Consider the following 20,116-nt stretch of genomic DNA (forward strand, 5'->3'; position numbering starts at 1 on the left):
CTCCATCTTTCTCTGACCCAAAGATATGTACAGCAAAACCCCCAGCCCCGGGGAGGAAGAGGAGAGAGAAGGGATGTACCCAGTAAACATCAATGTTTCCAAAGACCTAAAGACAGATGATTCTCTTACATGTTCTAAAGGATTTGTATAATCAAATGACGAATTGCTAATCCTATTAGCTCATTACACTCATAAAACCCAACTTAATGTTAAAACAGATTTAAAAATACAGATGAACATTAAGCAGTGTTGGTCCTTAAGGAAGACTTAAACGTTATTTTAAAATGAAAAGAATGCAAAATGTATTAGCAACTTAATCTTCTGGCTAATAAAATAAGTTTATTTATATATACATGGTAGTTGAATTCTGTGGATAAGGAAAAATAGGTCATACATCCACATATATATATATATATATAACATATGTATCTTTGATTACATATGTTATATATAATTTTACTTTACAGATTTCTTTATATACGCACACACATTGCTATAGTAAATGCAATAGCTGACAGAAATATAAGGTTAAAAGGTCAGACAGCAGCACACTGGCAAATGAATCTCAGAGCAACATTTAACCTGCTTCCTTGTGGGTTGAAGAGTCTTTAAAGATTTAGAGACAACCACCAAACTCATGTTAAGTAGATCCATATAACATTGAGAACACATATTTTCGAAGGCCATCTTTTTCTTTTTATAAAGGAAATATAGGAAGAAAGGAAAAAGTTATGATAAAAAGACCACAGTAACAACACAAACATATGAATCAACATTCAAGTCAATTCCCAATCTGACTATAAGAACATCTATATTCAAAATATACTATCAAACTAATTTTCTTTTAGAGAGAGAGTCAAAGCAGTTCTCTTCTCTCCCCATCACTATCTATTAGGGAAAAAAGTAAGAAGCAGCCATCTGTGGAAGCCCCTGGTGCGTCTGTGGGTCTGACCCCTCCTGAGTGCGGGCTGGGGGAGGCAGCTGGCCGGCCACCAGAGAAGGCAGCCGTGCAGGGGAGACTGGGAAATGAGCGCTGGGTGGCAAGCCCATCTGCGGACCCACAAGCAGGTGTGCAGCGCCAAGGAGGGATATAATGATGTCTTCTCCCAAGCAATCCACTTTGGCAATCTTGTTTTTGTAAGATTGCAGGAGGGTTTAGAGAACTACAGCTCCATGCTTCAAGGCTTCTTACATAAGCATGTTCCTCAGAGGCACAGTGCAATGCCTTTTGAGTAAACAAAGCTGAACCCCAATAAACATTTGAGCCTTGAAGAAGGCAAGCATTCCCAAGCTCCAGGGTTAGGATCCACATCTAAACCATCTCCAGAGAAAGGCACAAGTTTGAAAGCAGATGTGGGTGTTGGAGAGGATGCAGGAATGTGCTTAAGGAAGGGCCTTTTTTGTCCGCCAGGGCAAGGCAGTCCTGTTGTTAGCACAGTGGAAGCTCCCTGTCGTGCGATGTTAGGGGGATGTGGCCTTGGGATGCCTGAAGTCCTCCACAAACTCCTGATGGCTGCGTGCTCCTGCCTGCTGTCCTGAGCTCAGATGGAATTAGCCTTGACAGCAATGGTGCCACTGTGCGGGTGCAGGATACTCATCCATGGGGCTGATGAGATGGTCCCTCTTCCTGCTCTGCGTGTGAGTCTGCTGCTTCTCCCTAGGCGGCCCAGTTGCCTTCACTGGTGTGCATAAGGAGGGGGAGGAAATGGGGTCCCACTCATTCAAGAAGAACCGGAACTTTAAGAAGCGCTCAAAGGGCCGTGCTCTTGACCATTTTAACATTTCACTTCTATCGGTCTGTCTCTTTCCTCACCTGCCTGGGGCTGCTGGAACCCCCAAATGCTCAAGGACAGTTATTAAGAGAAGCAATCAATGCAACTGCTTTGCTTAGAAATACCTTTATTTTATAAAGCCACAGATCATTCTGTAAAGTTTTTTTTTTTTTAAACCACACTTATAAAAAAGATGTTGACAATTCTTAGGAAAAAAAAGCTGAAAATGTTTCTTATTAAGTCAGGGTTACACAAAGATTATATTTATAATATATATGTGTATATTTATAATTTAGAGACGAAAGGTAGGGAACAGCAAAGCGAGGGCTGCTGCGGTTAGATCTCCGATACTTGATCATTTCCCACAAACAGTGTTTCTTGGCAGAAGGGGTTGACAAGGACCATCCCAGTGTCTCTATAGTCACCATTGGCTGGGGATCGGGGCTCCGAGAGCTGGTCCTGGGAGGAGAGAGGGAGGAGATGTATGTACTTGGAGCGTTCAGGTGGTGGCCATTCATAAAGAAACACACACATGAGGACACCCATTTCCACATGGGATTGCTCGGTAAACATTTTGATCGTCCTCCCTGCCAATGCTGAAGTGCAAAGCCCTCTCTGCTCTTCTTTCAGATTTTTATAGCAGCTTCTTGAAAAGATTTCCTGCTCCCTGAATGACTCCCAGCTCTGGTTGCCAGAGATGGCATTGCTCTCCATGTAGAAGTCTGAGAGAGCTTGCCACACGCGACACACAGCACATGGCTCACTGCCCTCATGGGCAAAACTGGGTCTATGTGGGCCCCAGACTCTCCTTCCTGCCTCTTTCTCACAGATCTCTGGGAGACATGGTGGTTTTTCCTCCCTGTACGTTCACACCCTATACTTCTCACCTCTTTCCTCTCCTACCACCTCCCTGTCTCTGAGCCTTCAAGGACTCATTGTTCCCCCTCCTGAGTCCTCCCAGAGCCTGGTCAGAATCATTCCCCCACTTCTTGTAGCACTAGATGTGCTGAGGTGGACGGATATGAATCTCTATGTGATAGTAGGTGGTAAGTGAAAAATTTGGTCTGGCTATACAGCCCCAGAAATGGAAAAGCCTAGAGAAAGGTAATTCACTGATCAGGTCATCTGAATGGTTTTGGTCTCAACTAACAAGGACTGCAAGCATTTGTAGTCCACTAAATGTTTGTACTCAGACTCAGGCCCAGGTATTAATTTAGGGAAAAAAAGGTCATAGCTTGTTCCAATTCTAAAAAACTGACATCTCAGAACCTGTAGGCTACTTCAGGGCAAAGACTCAGTAATATGCCAAGGCAGAACTGGCTTAAGCCGGACTTGCTTAGACGTCTTCACTTGAAGAAAATACAATTCTCTGAAGTTTATTTTAAGCAAAACATGTATAATTTTTAAGGAGTACATATTGTCTTACGGATAATAAGGAGAGAAAGGAAGAAAGGCCATTTGTTGGTGAAATGTCTTTTCAGAAGATAAAAATTTTCTTCAATGTCTGGAATTGATTGAGTGTCCATCTGAGAGGTGGACATGGGGTCAGCCCTCTAAGTAAGGAAAACAGGGCATCCCCTTTCTCCACTGGGCTTTGGGTTGAGCTGTGGAGGGAAATTTTGGAGGCCAAGATCTGGCATGTCATTTTATAGTTCTTACAAAGCCGGGTGTTCACCAAGAGTGAACCATGTGGACACTTCCTACAGTGTAAAAAAGAAAGTAACTTAGAACGTAACAGACAAGAAAAAAGAAAAAAAAGAGAGGAGGAGGAAGGGAAGGAAGAGGGGGGAAAAATTTCCAGGCACCTTTTGGGCATCACAATTTTGCCTATACAGCCTGGATTTGTGTTTTGCTGCTTTCATCAACCCAGAAGGGGAGCAGGGCACCAGAGAAACTTGCTTAGGCAAAGCACTTGGCAGCCACCAAACTTGGCAGCTACAGGGCAGGTGGTGAGCGCAGCCCCAGGCTGTGGAGTGCAGGGCAGACGCGCTGTGACCGCATGACCGCTCTATGGGTGGTCCACAGGGCCTGCTGGGCCCAGAGAGTTGGAACAAATTGTAACATTACTCTAAATAAAGCAGAAAGAGGGCAGCAGACCTGCTGGGAGGGAAACAATGATATAACTCATTCTGAAGCCAAACTGACCTTCCTGCTGCTGGTTCTCCTGCAACCTCCTGATCTGGGATGGTGACTGCTGGTGGTAGCCTCAATCAGAACCTCTGCTTTTGTCTGATGGCAGCCCCAGTGCTCCGGGCTGGAATGACTACCTGGGATGCTGCATAAGCAGGGTCTTTTCTATAGTAAGCTCACAGACACTGTCCTTTGGCTTTGGTTTTCATTTACCAATTTGCAAAGAGAATATGAGATATTTAGAGTTCAGAGATTCACAGCCCATACTCAAAGTGTGGCCAGCCCTTTTGCCAACTTACCCATTTTTTCACTCACTAGAATATTTCTTAGGAACACTTTTAAAAACATTTTTATTTTTTATTGAAGTGTGTTGACATACAATATTACATTAGTTTCAGGGGTATAACATAGTGATTTGACAATTATGTACATTATGAAATGCTCACCACAATAAGTGTAGTTACTAATTTTTCTATGCAAGATGTACACTGACCACACTAAAGGTCAATGCTTTCATGAAGCCTGTTGCTCTGTCCTTCAGTTCAACATTTTTATTAGGTGTCCACTGTGTATTAGGTTTTGGGCCTAGGTGATGGGTCAATTGTGAATAAAACTTCATGCATGCGATAAACATTTACCAAGTACCTACCATGTTCTGGGCACTGTTCTAGGTGCTAGGGATACAGCAGTGAGCAGAACAAATGAGGCTCCTGCCCTCAGGCGCTTATATTCTAGTAGGATAGACAGATAACAGGCCAGTCAATAGAGAATGATGCAATGTCAGGTGGTGAGAAGTGCTCTGAAGAAAAATAAAGCAGAAAACCATGGGGGTGGAGGGTGGGCTTCTGTATAGAGAAGTTGGGGAAAGCTTCCCTGAAGAGGCAGCACTGGAACAGAGACCTGAAGGAAGTGAGGGATGGAACCAGGAAAAGAGCATTTTACATAGGTGTGAGAGCAATCTTGTGTTGTTGGAAGGACTGTATGAGGAAGAGCCAAAGGCAGGTGTGGCTCAAGTGTGTGGTCAATGCGAAGTCTGGCAGGAGGGGTCAGGGAGGTAGGCAGGGGCCAGCCTATGAAGGGTCTCTTAAGAGGAATCTGGATTTTGCTCAAAGTGTGAAGAGGAGCCATTTAACAGTTGGGAGCCATGGCAGACATGAAGTGCCTCCCCTTGAGAAGATCATCTGGTTACCATGTGGAGGACACAGTGCAGGAGGCAATATGGTAGCAGAGACCTTGTTTTCAGAAGTTACTGCAGCAATCCATGATTTGAGGGAGGCAGCAGTGCAGGTGGTGAAAAGTACTCCTATATAGCAAGGACCAAGGAGGTCTGCTGACAGACTGGGTGTGCAGTGTGTAAGAGGAAAAGACAACCTATGTAAGGAGAAACACCAGGGAACTTCCGGGTGTTTGGGTGGGGAGGGGAAGTCAACAGTTCAATCTTGGGCATGTCGAATTTGAGATGCCCGTTAGACATGCATGGCAGTAGCTGGGCACATGAGTCTAGAGTGCAGGGGAAATGTCAAGGCCAGAGATGGAAATTGCAGAGATAGTATTTAAAGTCATGAAACTAAGTAGAAAGAGAAAAGAAGCAGTGGGAAGACTAAGCCCAGGCACTGCAGTGATTAGAGGCTGGCCAAAGGACCCAAAGGACTGGGAGTCAATGACGGAGACTGAGAAGATGCTGCTGAGAGTGGGAGAGCCAGGACAGGATGGGGTGAAGACAGAGAAACTTTCTGAGGAGGAAATGACTGATGGCGCTGATGCTGCTGGCAGACTGAGTAAGAGGAATGCTTAGAACTGACCCCTGGGTTTCACAGTGTGGAAGCAACTGGGTATTCTAGCTGGGGACTGAAATATTAAACAAATATCAGACCAGCAGCTACAGCATTACAACTCCGGTAAGTGCCATGAAGGAAAAGCATAAGGAGCTGAGACCGCATGATAGGAGAGCAAAGCCCAGCCTGGGAGATGAGGGAAGGCCTCTCTGAGGAAGTGACAGTTAGACTAGGCTTGAACTATGGGTGAAGGAGTGCTGGGGAGGGACAGAACATATTCCAGCAGAAGGAACAGTCATGCACAGCCCTAGAATGGGATGTAACTTGGTGTCATAAAGAAATGAAAGGACATCTGGTGTGGCTGTAGCTCAGCAGATGAGAGGGAGAGTGGCACAACGTGAGGCTGGACAGTTGGGCCAAGTCCACCTCATGGGCCCTGCAGAAGACTGTGAACTTTAACTTAAGAGCATCAAGATAATTACTGAAGTGTTTGAGTCTGGCAGTGATGTGATCACATTTATGTTTATAAAAGCCCACCCTGGCTGCTATGGGGATGGATCTGCAGGGAAAAAGGGGACTCTCTCCAGAAGAACTCTTCTTTGCTCTCATTGCGTTTACTCAGATGTCTGCCATCTTTCTCCTGGGCCATCTCAATTGCATCCCAGCTGGCCTACTTATTTTGAGTCTGTCTTCCTGCCTGTCCTCCCATCTATCCATCCATCCATCCATTAAACCACCCTTCCTCTCCTTCCTATCCATTCACTAATCACGTATAGAGTAACTTCACCAGGCCATCAGCACAATCTTTCTAAAACTAGGTGATATAAACTCAAAACTTTCAATGACCCTCCACTGCCCAAGATTGAAGTATAAACTCCATTCAAGCCCTTTCAAGCCCACACCTAATCAATCTACCTTTCCTGCTGTGCTCTGGCCTTTACCCCACCTTCTGTGTGATTGTGGAAGGAGCACCTGGTCAAAACCTAGCTCTCTCACTGGCCAGATGGGTATTTTGGGCAACACTTCCTGACCCGAAGTATTCTTTTCTCCCATTCCCACCTTTACTCAGGTTACTTCCTTTGCTGGAATACCTGTCAAAATCCACTTATCCTTCCTAACCACCACTGTGAAGGCTTTCTTCTCCTAGGTTTCTACAGCTCTCTGCAACTATTCTTGTATCTCCCCTAGTTTGTTTGCTTTTGAATGATGCTTGGGGCTCATACCTCAACCACATCTTGGAATATGGGCCCCCTGAGAGCAAGCTCTCATCTTCATTATCCCCAGAGACTGCCTGCCACAAAATGGGTTCTCAATGAATACTTATCGAATTGCTCCCAGCAACCCGGGGTCCCAAGAACAGTGCTTCCCAAACTTTAACATGGATAGAAAGCACCTGGGGATTCTTGCTAAAATACAGATTGATTCACTAGGGCTCGGGTGGGGCCTGTAGCTTCCTGGGCGCTGCTGCTACTGGTCTGTGGACTATCTTTTGAGAAGCGAGACACTAAGAAGCAAGCAGGTGCTCCATGGCTTACTTTGGAGCCTGTGCTATTCCCTGTGATGGCGCTGGACCTTTCAGAGGGCACCGGTTGGTTTGGGGCTCATTACCTCAGAGGTTTCAAGGGACTGGATTTCCCTTGGCAACTCCACAGCATGCTTGTTGAAGTAGTCCATGGTGATGGCATTATTCCAGTAGCTCAGGTTGTTCTCTGGGTTGGCTGTCTTTTTCTTCCTCCTCAGGCAGCACACTGTCAGCAAGACAGCTGTAGAGAGAGTCCAAGTTAGAGATGGGGGAGGGAGACAAGCATGGAGCCAGCACTGCTGAGTGACAGATGCAAGTCTCCAGGTGGGTCTGTGATGGTCATATATTCAGCCACTTATCCCTTCAATAATTTGTTGGTTCAACAATCATCTACATACGTCGAATGCCGACTTTGGGCCAGTCTGGGAGAGAGAGAGTGAAAAAAAGACAAGGCTTTCCTGTGTCATAAACATCCCTCCTAGTTTGTGTATGGAGGGGCACAGAGGGGGTCACGTGATCTATAATAAACAAAATGAATATAAGGTAAATTCAGATAGCAATAATTGTTCAAAGAAAATAAAGTAGGGTGAAGTGAGAGAGACAATGGAGAGGAGTTGGGGAGAGAATGCTTTAGGGTCATCATGAAAAGCTTTCCTGAGGCAATCTTAATATGTGACCCTATCTGTCCAATCTCTGAGACTTACATGGCCCCTGAGAGGAATGAGTATATTTGGATGTTGCTAATGAACCAAGCGTGTGAACAGAAGGGCTTCGGCTTGCCAAAAGAGAAGGTTTCTGAGGTTGGGGAGGTAAGGTGGCCTGTCTAGGCTCACACAGTGCAATAGGTGATGCTTTGACAAGGATGACAGTAGCCCTCTTGGAGAGCAGCCAGTAAATGAAGATTGGAAACTCCAGGCCAGGGGTGGGCAGGGCTGCACTCAACATCTTGGAGGTGCTGACCATCTGTGCTGGGGAGAGGGGACCCCTGATTCAGGAGTCCAGAGGCCAGCACCGTGATGGCAATGACCACCAGGGGGCATCAGAGTGCCAGCTCTGTCCACCACAGCCTGAGGATTTGGCCAGCACTGGGGGCCTGTATACGGCAGGCGCGGGGTATCTGCAAAAGCTGGCACCCATACAGGCTGAGACCTCAGGGCCCACCCCTTCAGTCCGTCTGGGATAACACAGGAATTCTGTAGCTCTCTTCTCAGCTGCTGGTGTTGCTGGCATCTCAACCTGAAAAGGCCTCCAGGCAAGGCCAAGAGATTGGACAAGTTTCTACTGATCCAATCCGCTTTGATCAGAAAAACTTTTAATTTGCTCATTACTTTTCTAGGTACCCTTAAAAAAGTTTTAAAGATTTAAGGACATTTCTGAATGTTTGAGCTAAAAGAAATTTTAGACTGGCTGGTATAGACTTTCAATTTTTGAAAAATTTCCAAATTAAAGTTCTCCTTTTTTCTTCTTTCCCTTCCTTTTAAAGAAGGAGGTGACTGAAAGATGAATGGGGGTGAAGAGGAGGAGCTGCAGAGGTTAGCCTGAAAATCTGCTAATTTAGGGCACCTCCTTATTTTGCAGATGAGAAGACTGGTCCAAAGCATTCAGCTGACTTGTCACAGGTCACTGGTCTATGAGAGGCTGGGCTGGGGCAAGACCCCAAGTCCTATCTCCCCCCTTCTGGCATCTTTATTCTTCACTGTCACTAACTTTCCATCTTGCTCCTGGAACTGGGATGGTGAAATGGCCTGGGGAAATTCAAACTGGTGAAACAGAAGCCATAAAGCTGCTAATCTGCTTTGGCATAGGCTGCAGAGTCTAGGTCCTCTGACCCCCAGTCCAGTGCTCCCTCAAGCCCACACTGCCTCTGGCTCCAGAGCCTACGCCTATTTAGGACACGGAACCAGGACCCTGCCTAGTGGGAAGGGCTGGCCCTGTTGGTCTGGGGGCAGGAACAGGGAGCTCTGTTCCTAGCTTTCTCCCCTCAAATGTTGTTAGCGCTCCAGGCCTGATTGTTTCTCTCTGGGAATTCTCAGTGCCTCTCGAGAGCCCTTTCATTTACAATAGAGGCTAGCCTGGCAATAGACAGAGCTTGGGCTTGGAATCCAAGAGGCCTGGGTTCAAGTCACACTTGAACTGCGTGTTACATCAGGTAAGTCACTTCATCACACTTGACTACTATGGATTCACAGGGCTGTAATAAGAGCTAGAGATCATAAATGCAAATGCTGAGCACACTGCCTATGCACAGTCAGTGCTTATTCAATGAGAGTTTTCTTGTTCTTCCGGTACCCTCCACAAGAGAGATCTAGAAAGAAAAACTGGGCTACATGACTGTTGAGTGGCTCAAGGCCAAGGGACCACCTGTGATTTAGGACTTTCATTATTTTGGTGACCTGAACTTTCATCCAAGAAAAAGTACAATTCAGACTTATGGAGTCTCTAATATATGCCCAGCACTGACCTAGGCACTTTACAGTATGATTTAACCCACAAAACAGCCTGAGGAATGTACTGTTACTCTTCCTCTTTGAAGAAGAGGCAAACAAAGCTTATGGAAGTTAACAAAATTGATCTTGATCACGCAGGTAATTAATGGAACTTGACCCAGGTCTCTGTGACCCTCAGGGTGATGCTTGTTGTCTTATATTGCCCTGAATACTGTAGGGAACACATCTGAGGCATGGGGAAGCACTTTGTAAATGACACAACTCTGTGCAAACACAAGCCCATGCTGTCATCTGCCTTTTTTTTTTTTTTTTAAGAGAGAGGGAGGGAGAGAGAGAGTGAGCAGGGAGAGGGAGGAGAGAGAGAGTGCCGAGTGGGCAGGACACTCGGTGCACAGCCCAATGCAGGGCTCGATCTCATGACCCTGAGATGATGACCTGAGCTGAAGGTCATCAAGGGTCAGATGCTTAAGTGACTAAGCCACCCAGGCGCCCCTGGCATCTGCCTCTTGAAGGCTGTGAGCTAACGTTGTGGATATTAGTCCTATTTTTATAGGTGAGAAAACATTGGACCAGTGGTTAAGTTACATGTCCAAGCCCCACAGGTGACCAGCAGGAGAGGTACCCTGACATATGTGATTTCATGAGCCAAGCCTTTCTGTCATACCAGGCCTCTTCTCCAGTGATTTATGCAGGTTTAATGTTAAAAAAAAGTTAGAAGACAGGGAGCTGTGACATATTTCAGTTTGGCTCCTTCATTTTGAAGATAAGAAACTGACATCCTGGAAGGGAGGATTGGTCCAGTGGACCAGCCCAGCCTGTGGACAATCACTTCCTTTCTTTAGGGGTTGGGGAAAGAGGCTCAGGGAGGCCTCAGGGTTGGAAGGAGGCCAGGCTGGACACGAGACTAAGGGCCTGGGGAAACCAGGTTTGGGGGCTTACTGTCTGGCTCCCCATCCTGGTGGGTGGGACTAGAACGCTCCCAGCAGGGGGTGCTGGTTGGGAAGCACAGAGAAGAGCAGTGAGAGCAAAGTACTCTGGTCCAGCTGAGGTGACACCCCCTGGACAACACTGCCTGGCCCTGAGCCTACTCCTCATCCCCCTTGCTTCAGTTAGTTCATAAGCCCCGAGGAGACACACTTCCTTCCACACTCCTGGTCACACTTCCTTCTCATTTCAATTTATTCTACTCTTTTCATGGAAAGAGTAACTCTGACCCATGTTTTCTTATGTAATAACTACAAAGTCATTTTGGGCCTATAAGAGTTACATATATCTAATGGCATTTACTGCATGTCTGGAAGGAAGCCAGAATGCTCTGGGGCACAGTGGAAATGGACTCTCACATATCCAGGGGCAGAAAAAAGTCCTACTCTGCTTCAGCCAGGCTCAACTTAAGATTGGTGATGAAAAACATCTGCAGCTGGCCTGGTTCCTGTCCTCAACATCCAAACAGCCTTTCATCTTTTTCATGGAGGCAGGGTGAAGACATTCTTGAGAATGGATGTGGTAAGTGCAGGAGAGGCCAGGGAGCTTGGCAGAGTCACAAAACTGACCACCTGATGAAAAAGCCCAGATGACTGGCAGGAGTGCGTCAGGACCAACGCAGCGCCAGGCCCAGAGGGTTCTAACAGGAGATGGTGAGCTCTTTGCATCCTGATGGTGGCAGCAGAGACCAGCTCAAGAGCCACATGGCTCCTCTGCCCCAGCCAAATGTGGCCTGGATCTAATCAGTTTCAGTTTTCAGCACATCTGAACCCCTGTATGGCTGTCTCTGGCATGGCTCAGGAAACAAAGCATTTCTCAGTCCCTGCACATATATCCTTCCAGCCATTGGGTGGGGCTTATGATCTGGAAGGGTTGGTGGAACTGATGACAGCCCTTCTTGGGGTGGCCTGAGATTTGCTATGATTACCCCCTGCTTCCAGCAGAAGCAGGGGATTCAACCACCTGCCTGGCAACTCTGGCCACCTGAAATCTGGTTTTTGGTAAATGGAGGAAAGCAGGGACAGGTCAGGGCTGGTCTGAAGCCAGATGTGAGGAAACCTATGCATGCACTTTGCTATGAACCCAGATTGCCTGAAATATATGGCAAACTGGCAAAGACCCTTCTTTGGGAGCAGTAGAATGAGCTTTAGGATAAATGCAGCCACTGGAAGAGGTCTGCTTGTCTGAGACTGGAGTGGGATTAGCTATAAAAGCAGCACATTCATCTGTGCTTTGAAAGAGCATGGTATGCTAAAGCTGGATAAATATTCTATCTTGATGTCCCTTGCATCAGGGCCTTCACAGGGCCCCCACAGGTGGTCCCACAGGAGTTGGGGCCATGACTAAGGATAGGGAGCTCTATGTGGAGGCAGCTAGAGCTCAGGCAGGGATCTTGGCGAGTGAGGGCTTAGGGGAGCCTACTATGTGGACAGTGGAAATGCAAGACAGATGCTGACAGACATGGAGTCTGTGGTTCCAAGGGCCTGCCAGAGTCCACTTTGAACAAAGGGTACATAGCTTCCTTTACAAAGTAGTATGTTCTATCCCAGCACCTGAAGGCTCCTTTCAGAGTGCTGGGAGCATTCCCTAGGTGCAGTTCCAGGCTGTGTCCTGTCTTGGCTGGCATTATTATGCACAGTTTAGGCAGCCCATGGGTTTTCTGGCTTTGCAGTAAGATCTAATTTCAAATTCACACATGGCAAAAAGGGCTGTAGAAGTCTTTTTAGAACTATAAAACACAGTTGGGTGTGGCCTGTGGGGTGAAGGTTAGATCTACTCTGTGCTGTCCAGCTCAGGCAAAGAGAAAGGCCCAGGTGGGGAGAGGGCTCTGAGAGCTGGGGAGGCAGCCACATCGCATATCTTGATTCCCTAGTGCTTAGCATAGTGCCTGGCACACAATGGGCACTTGGGAAATATTGTATTGAATCAGACAGATTCTACCACTGGATCAGAGCTGACTTATGTGATTGGGACCCTGGGCAAGTCAATTCACCTGTGACTTAGTCCCTGCCTATGAGGTATGTTCCTTGCATAGCATGTTTATGTTTTTTATTCCTCTGGATAGTCTGTTTTGAGGATGGATTGATTAAATATAATGGGAACTCACTTTGTAAACTAAAGCTTCTAGAGGCACATAAAGAATGGAAAATTAGAAAGCTGTCTGTAATGTGGTTACTTCTCAAATATGACCACTATTAATGATTTATTGGCTAACAGAGCTACATTTCTCATTATCATTCTTCTGTTTAGAAGTGGACAGTCACAGTTTAAAGCATTCATGTGTTTACGTGAGAGACAATAAAGGCACTTAATGAAAGAATAAAATAGACAACCTGCAAACTTTTTCACTTTTCCTGAATTAGGTCCTTGAGCAGAAGTAGGCTGCCCACCCTTGACATGGAAAGTTTGCTTTGCTTATCAACTAGAAGGAAACAAAAAGCTGGGAGAGGTGGCTTCTGGAAAGAATCCAGAATGTAGATTTTAAAAAGATCTTATTGGTACAACGCCAAGCAGAAACTATGCTCATGTTAAAGGCATATACCTCCTGCACAAATGTTCAAATGACCCACGGCATGAGGAAAGGCTGGGAGAGCTGACTTAACAGCCTCCTCTGTGGAAAGTTGCTGGGGCCTCATTCCTCTTGAGATCAGGATGAGTCCATGGTGTGATGTGACAGCTAGTACAACCAACAGAGCTGATGCCAGTGTTGGCTTCCTGAGTGTGACTGAAGTGTCCAGAACAAAGGAACCGCCATCTGCTCTCCTTTGCCATGGCTGGGCATGTGGAATGCTATGCTCCCTTCTGGGAGAGCAGGGATAAGCCTGTGGTCATCAGGAGCGGCAGATGATGGGGTAGGGCCAGGGCAATGTGGCCCTATAAAGAGACTTGAAGGAATAGGGATGAGCAGCTTAGAAAAGGAAAAGCTCTCTTTGAGCACCATTTGAAATGTTTCAGGAGTTGGTAGATAGACTGGTTTTGTGTGGCTTCAGACCACTCAGGACCACAGAGTGGAAATTACAGAGGCAAATGTCAGGCTTCCATGAAAGCTGGGTAACAACCTGAAGGAGTCAAAGGAGAATGGACTGTCCAATGACTGAGGAGCACAGGGGGTTTCTCACCCCTGGAAGGGTTCACAAAGAGGCCAGACAATAACTGTGTAGGGGTGGGGGGAAGCTAAAATTAGTGAGGATTCTTGTGAAGTTATCAGAGAAACTCCGAGCATCTAGGATCAAGTACATGGGGAAGACATAAAGGAAGCCCTAAAGTTCTAAGTGATTATATCAGGTTCTTTATGGAGACATCAGGGAGAAGAATCTCTCAAATTCTCATTAAAGGAGTGACAGGCAGTAGCAAGGAAGTGCTGGTGGCCTGGGGAGAGCCCTTATCTACCCGTACCAGGGGGAGCAATGATGAGGTCCACACTGCATCCAGCTCACACCAGCATCCAGCTCACACCATCCATGAACAAATAAAACTGGGGAGGAGGGAGAGAATAGCTAGATTCACATGTAACTCTCCAGCTCTCAATTTAGCTATAGGAACTGCTGCTTTTGCCAAGGCTAATAGAAATTCCTACAAGATCAAAGTCTCTTCTCCTTTTTTGGAGAAAGAGAGAAAGAACAGAAGAGATGAGGGAGGGGAGGAAAGACTGGCAGAAAGATGGATGTGAAGTGGGAGAGGAAGGTGAAGGCTCTGCTACTTGAAGGTTGTATGTGTAGAAGTGCCAATGTTCACCTACAGTGTCTTGGTGCCATGTCACTACAGCCATTAGCAGGCCACCCTTGAGGGTGAATGTGGCAGGGTGGTGTCATGACAAGAGCACTGGGGAGGAAGACGGTGACTTTCCATCCCAGGCCTATCTCTCACTTAACTTTGGGCTCCTGGGTGAGTCATGGCACCTCTCTAGCTTGGTGTTTCTTTCTGCACAATGCAGAGCTGGACTGAACTACTAGAAGGTTCTCCCCCACTCCTGGGAGCTGTGTTTTTATGATGAGTGGGCATCTAAGCCATGGCCTGGCGAGCTGAGAACTGGGGATAGGGATAACCCATGATTCTTGCTCTGCCACATGGTTTCCTATAATTCTGGGAAGTTTTGCAGCCTACTTGGTAGGGACTGCCCAGCTCTGGGGCAAAGGAACTCTGGGGAGAGACAAGTTGATGTGTTGGAGGGAGAGGAGGGAGAAAGAGAGGAGTGATGAGAGGGTGAGGCACTTACAGCAAGAGGAGATGGGCACACTGATGGCCAGGATCACCCAGGCGATGTCCATCTTGCTCAGGCAGATGGTGGCTCTGTGCTGGGGTTTGTCCCCTTCAGCCACATGCGATATATTCCCTGCTGTTCCAGGCTTCCAGGTCCCGGCAGGGACTAGGCGGTTGAGGAAGTTTCCTGTGGCTGTGGACACCACTGTGGAGAGAGGACTGGACACCCTGTTGGTCATGGTGGGGGTGGCTGTAGCCTCCTCCTTGGCTTGGACAACAGTGCTTTCTGAGCCCCCAGTAGGGTGGGCTGGGGCCTTCGAGGTTGAGGATGTTCCCTGAGGAGTCCCCTTGGAAGGGGCTGAGACACTGGCATTGAAGGCAGCCTGGGTGGGCCCCGCAGTGGCTGGGAAAACCCCAGAGCTGGTAGATGGAGGTCTGTTGATGCCAGGGGTGACAGTAAGCCAGGAGTCACTGTGGCTGGGGCCATCCTGTGGGTCACCGCGGGGTTGCTGAGAAGGCACTGGGGCAGGTTGTGGACTGGCAGGGGCACCTGAGGCTACTGTGGTGTCCGGCTCCCCTCCTTGGCTGGTGAAGGTGGAACCACCCCCCTGGTCTGCTCTGCTAAGGCCTGGCTTGTGCTCTGCAGGCACCAGGGGGGTGGTGGATGGTGCCCACGAGGTCCTGCTGGGCGCCACGGTTGTGGCCACTGTCTGGGGCTGTGGCAAGGAAGAATAACCCCGGAGTGGGTTCCTGGGGGTGAGGATGGAGGGGTCAGGTTCTATAAACCCTGTAAAGTTGCCTTTGTAGATCTGAAAGATTTTCCCCAGGGCCTGCTTCTGCCCCAGATATGTGGAGCTCTGATTTCGTCCTCGCTGGCCTTCCTTCCTCCCAGAGTGGCCACTGGGTGCAGGCAGGACAGAGCGTGATGAACTGCTGGCCCCCTTTTGGGAAGAGCCTGGGGGCCTGGGAGGCCTGCGCGTGGTGGCCCGGGTAGGTGCTGTGGTGGGACGGCTGGTGGCTCCCATTGGCTTTGTCAGCAGGATGGCAGGCACAGCCTCCCCCTGGGGGTGGCCCTCTGAGTGGGAGGATGTGGTTGTCATGGCAGCAGGAAGGGGCCCTGTGGTCAGGGGCCCTTCAGAATGTGGGGTAGCTGCTGTCACCATGATGGTGGAGATGGTGTTTGTTGGAGGGTGTCCGTCTGGATGTGGCGTTGTCATAGCCATGGGAGCTGCAGTCTGTGAGGAGGGTCCATCGGGATGGGGGCTCAGTGAGACCACAGAAGTAGGGGCAGTTGCCATGGAAGAGTGTCTGGTAGAGCTGAGGGATGCTGTCACCATGGTGTCTGGGGTGGTGCCTGAGGGGAGGACCTGAAGAGATTCTCTGGGAGATGGTTCCTGGGTGGCAAATACCAGTGCTTCGGTCAGTGCCAAGATCAGGAGGAAGCCTTGAAAGGAAGACAGAGAGAAAAGGTGAAACACCAGGGGAATTGCTCAGAGCCTGGACCTTCCTTACCCATGAACCTATGGAGCTCTGGGAACTAAAGGGAACACTGGGAGCAGTCCGGAGGTCCACACTGCCACGGTGACCCTCAAGAGCAGCTTCTCAGAACAGGCGGGGCTGGGTGTGGGAAGGATTATGGCCTCCGAGTGCCTGCTGCCCCTCTGTGGCCAGGGAGTGGTCAAGGCCAGGTTGATCAAAGGGAGGCTGGCAGCTCTGTGTGAGCCTGCCTGTGTCAGATGTGGAAGGCTTACATGGGCATAGCTAACCAACTCTTATGCCCTTTCTTAATATTCCATTTATGGACTGGACAAAGGCACAAATGGTCAGACCTCTGTTTATTCAGTCCTACTCACTGGACAAGTAAGGAGGGTCTCTATCCTCTCCTTGACACTGGAGGACACAAAAATGAACAGGGCAGTCTCTGGCTCTGAGTGAGCTCAAACAAATCTACAAACAATCCTAAAACAAGGCAGAGACATCTCAGTGCCATAGGACAGTAATAGGCAGAAGGGGACAAGGGTCCAGAAGGTGACCAGATACGGTGCCCATATAGCACTTAGCAGAGAGCCTGGAAGAGAAGATGCACTCCATGAATGCCAGCTGGTTTTATGGTTGTCATTAATGTTAACTGCTTTTCCTGTGGCGCTCATGTGGCTGAATGCTTTGTAGAAAATCACTGGTGATGTCCAACCTTTTGAAAAGGAGGACCTCTTTTGAGCATTAAAAGAAAATCATGAATTTTTCATGATGATCAGTTTGTGTGCTTTTAGTTCATTGAGAAAATGCACAAGGACAAAAACCTATAAATTTAAAAATACTTCTAAATATATGTGCATTTTATTAATCACAATAGCATGTGCCAAACTTTACAAATAACACATCTTGTACAAATGTGAGACATAGGATCTGTTCAGATTATAAACTGGAAAACTGGCCACCCTGGTACAATACATGGAATGGAAAGAACTGGTCTCTGCTGCTGAGGAGTGGCTTGATTAACTTCTAAGGCCTAATTCTGACCTGTGAACGCCTCCTTTTTCTTATGAACCCCTTCCTGGTTACTCTCATGCCCTTCCCCACCAGATTCAAGCAATGAATGGCCAAAGCAGGGGTCCTGGTAGTGATTTCTACATGTCTGGGATGGTCAGCAAAACTGCTGACAGGGGAAGGCAGGGGCCCTGGTGAGCTTTCAGAAACAAAGAAGGGGAGATCATCTTCTGGCATGCCTTTGGAACAGGCCCAGGATCACCACTGAAGCCACCTCTGACTTAGGTGTGGGATGGAGTCTGAGCGTGGACGAGCTCCTCTCGCCTTGCACTTCTAAATTAGTGGGTGGAGGGAGGGCAAGGGACAAGAGATTGAACAGACTATAGCACACACAGTCTCAGGGCCAACAATTTGCCCAAAGCAACCTATTTTTTTCTACACTTTCTTTGGTGATCTAAACCATATATTAACAGTAATCTCTGCTTATTCAAGTCAATCCTAAAAACTGTTATCTTAGCACCTGCTCTGGCCTGCTTGATTTAATCCTCACAACCACTTGACGGGGTAGGAAACTGAGATCTCAGGTAGATTAAGGAATGTGTTTAAAGTCCCACCATAGCTGCAGTATATGAAACCGAGCTGTATCTAAAATGCATGCTTTTCCTGGTCAACCACCACCAAAGATGCAGGAGGAGGAAGAGGACAGGAACCTGTTGTGCCACAGTGCTCTGACTGGTTCAGGGTTATTCCAACCCCTCTCTTGCAGCCAAACACCACAAGAACAATCTGTTCTTAGGGCTGGGAGTCTTGACCTCTGATGTTTCAAGGGACATTCTGTTACAAGCTTCTGTTTGCTCACGAGTCCCTTGATTCAGTATAAGTGTTAAAGAGTGAACCGTGTGTCTCCCAAATTCATTTGTTGAAGCTCTAACCCCTAGCACCTCAGAATGTCACTATGTATTTGGTGATAACCTTTAAAGAGGTTATTAAGTTAAAATGAGGCCGTTAGGGTGGTCCTTAATCTAATCTGATTGATGTCTTCATAAGAAGAGGAGATTAAGACACACAGAGTGATACCAGAGATGCTTGCACACAGAGGAAAGGCCACAGGAGGACACAGTGAGAAGGTGGCCATCTTCAAGTCAAAGGGAGAGGTCTTATCAGAAACCAATCCTGTCAGTAACATGATCTTGGTCTTCTAGCCTCCAGAACTGTGGGAAAATAAATTTCTGTTGTTTAAGCACCCCCAGCCTGTGATACTTTGGTATGGTAGCCCGAGCTAAGACAGGTGTCTTACATGAGAAATCCCTCAGAAAAAGGGAAGGCAGAGTTGTGTGCAGGTAGTGTATTTTGGGAAGTGATCTGAGGGGACAACCATGGGCATCTGAGATGAGCCAAATAGAGAAAATCAATCTGAGGGCAGGTTATGAATTGATCAGGATGAGCAACTCGTAATTCCTGGGGACCTCTGAGGGGCTGAGTAGACTGCACCTCAAACTGTCTATGTGAGAGGAGCAGTCACCAGTTCCTGATGTGGGAAACAAAGGCAAAAGAAAAATTTCCTTACTACTTACAGCCCACTGACAAATCCTTGAAGCAGGCAGTGACGTTCCCCTAGGAACTCAGCTGCCTCGATGTTAATACTTTGCTAAGTGCGAGAGGTAATCTTATCCCGGCCCCCCAGGATCCTGTAAGTCTTCTTTAACATATAAAAATTCCTTCAGAAACTTCCTTTGTCTCTATCCCCCAAGATACCTTAGTAATCATCTCCCAACATATGGCCCACTGATATATATCTGAAGGGTCTCATGACTGAGTTTTTTCTTTTCTTTTTTTTAATTTTGTTATATTAGTCACCATACAGTATATCCCTAGTTTTTGATGCAATGTTCCATGATTCATTATTTGCGTATAACACCCAGTGAACCATGCAATATGTGCCCTTCTTAATATCCATCACTGGCCTATCCCAATCCCCCATCACCCTCCCCTCTGAAGCCCTCAGTGTGTTTCCCAGAGTCCACAGACTCTCATGGTTCATTTCCCCTTCTCTTTACCTCCCCTTCATTCTTCCCTTCTTTCTCCTACCGATCTTCCTATTTCTTATGTTCTATATATGAATGAAACCATATGATAATTGTTTTTCTCTGCTTGACCTATTTCACTTAGCATAATCTCCTCCAGTCCTGTCCACGTTGCTGCAAATGTTGGGTAAGCGTTCTTTCTGATGGCTGAGTAATATTCCATTGTATATATGGACCACATCTTCTTTATCCATTCGTCTGTTGATGGGCATTCTCGGCTCCTTCCACACTTTAGCTATTGTGGACAACGCTGCTATGAACATTGGGGTGTATATGGTCCTTCTTTTCACTACATCTATATCTTTGGGGTAAATACCCAGTAGTGCAATTGCTGGATCATAGGGTAGCTCAATTTTTAACTTTTTAAGGGACCTCCACACTGTTTTCCAAAGTGGCTGCACCAACTTACATTCCCACCAGCAGTGTAAGAGGGATCCCCTTTCTCCACATCCTCTCCAACATTTGTTGTTTCCTGCCTTGTCCATTTTTGCCATTCTAACTGACAAAAGGTATCTCAATGTGGTTTTGATTTGAATTTCCCTGATGGCTAATGATTTTGAACATTTTTTCATGTGTCTGTTAGCTGGCTCCTTGTCTTCATTGGAAAAGTGTCTGTTCATATCTTCTTCCCATTTTTGTTTTTGATTATTTGTTTCACGTGTATTGAGTCTGAGAAGTTCTTTGTAGATCTTGGATACTAGTCTTTTTTTTTTTT

General features: G+C 47.2%; 1 protein-coding gene across 8 annotated transcripts in view; it reads right to left on the reverse strand.

The window, feature by feature from the left end:
* Nucleotides 1-327: 327 nt before the first annotated feature.
* The window catches only part of TMEM108 (transmembrane protein 108), a 387,469-nt gene continuing 367,680 nt past the window's right edge, over nucleotides 328-20,116 (reverse strand). For all 8 annotated transcript variants that reach the window (XM_011230839.3, XM_002924071.4, XM_034661995.1 and 5 more), the window contains 3 exons: nucleotides 14,847-16,274; nucleotides 7,286-7,440; nucleotides 328-2,231 (listed from right to left, as the gene is read on the reverse strand). In XM_011230839.3, the coding sequence (XP_011229141.1) occupies nucleotides 2,109-2,231; nucleotides 7,286-7,440; nucleotides 14,847-16,274 (1,706 nt within the window). In that variant the 3' untranslated portion in view covers nucleotides 328-2,108. The remainder of the gene's footprint in view (nucleotides 2,232-7,285; nucleotides 7,441-14,846; nucleotides 16,275-20,116) is intronic.

The sequence above is a fragment of the Ailuropoda melanoleuca genome, chromosome 6 (assembly GCF_002007445.2).
Source record: "Ailuropoda melanoleuca isolate Jingjing chromosome 6, ASM200744v2, whole genome shotgun sequence".
NCBI lineage: Eukaryota > Metazoa > Chordata > Mammalia > Carnivora > Ursidae > Ailuropoda > Ailuropoda melanoleuca.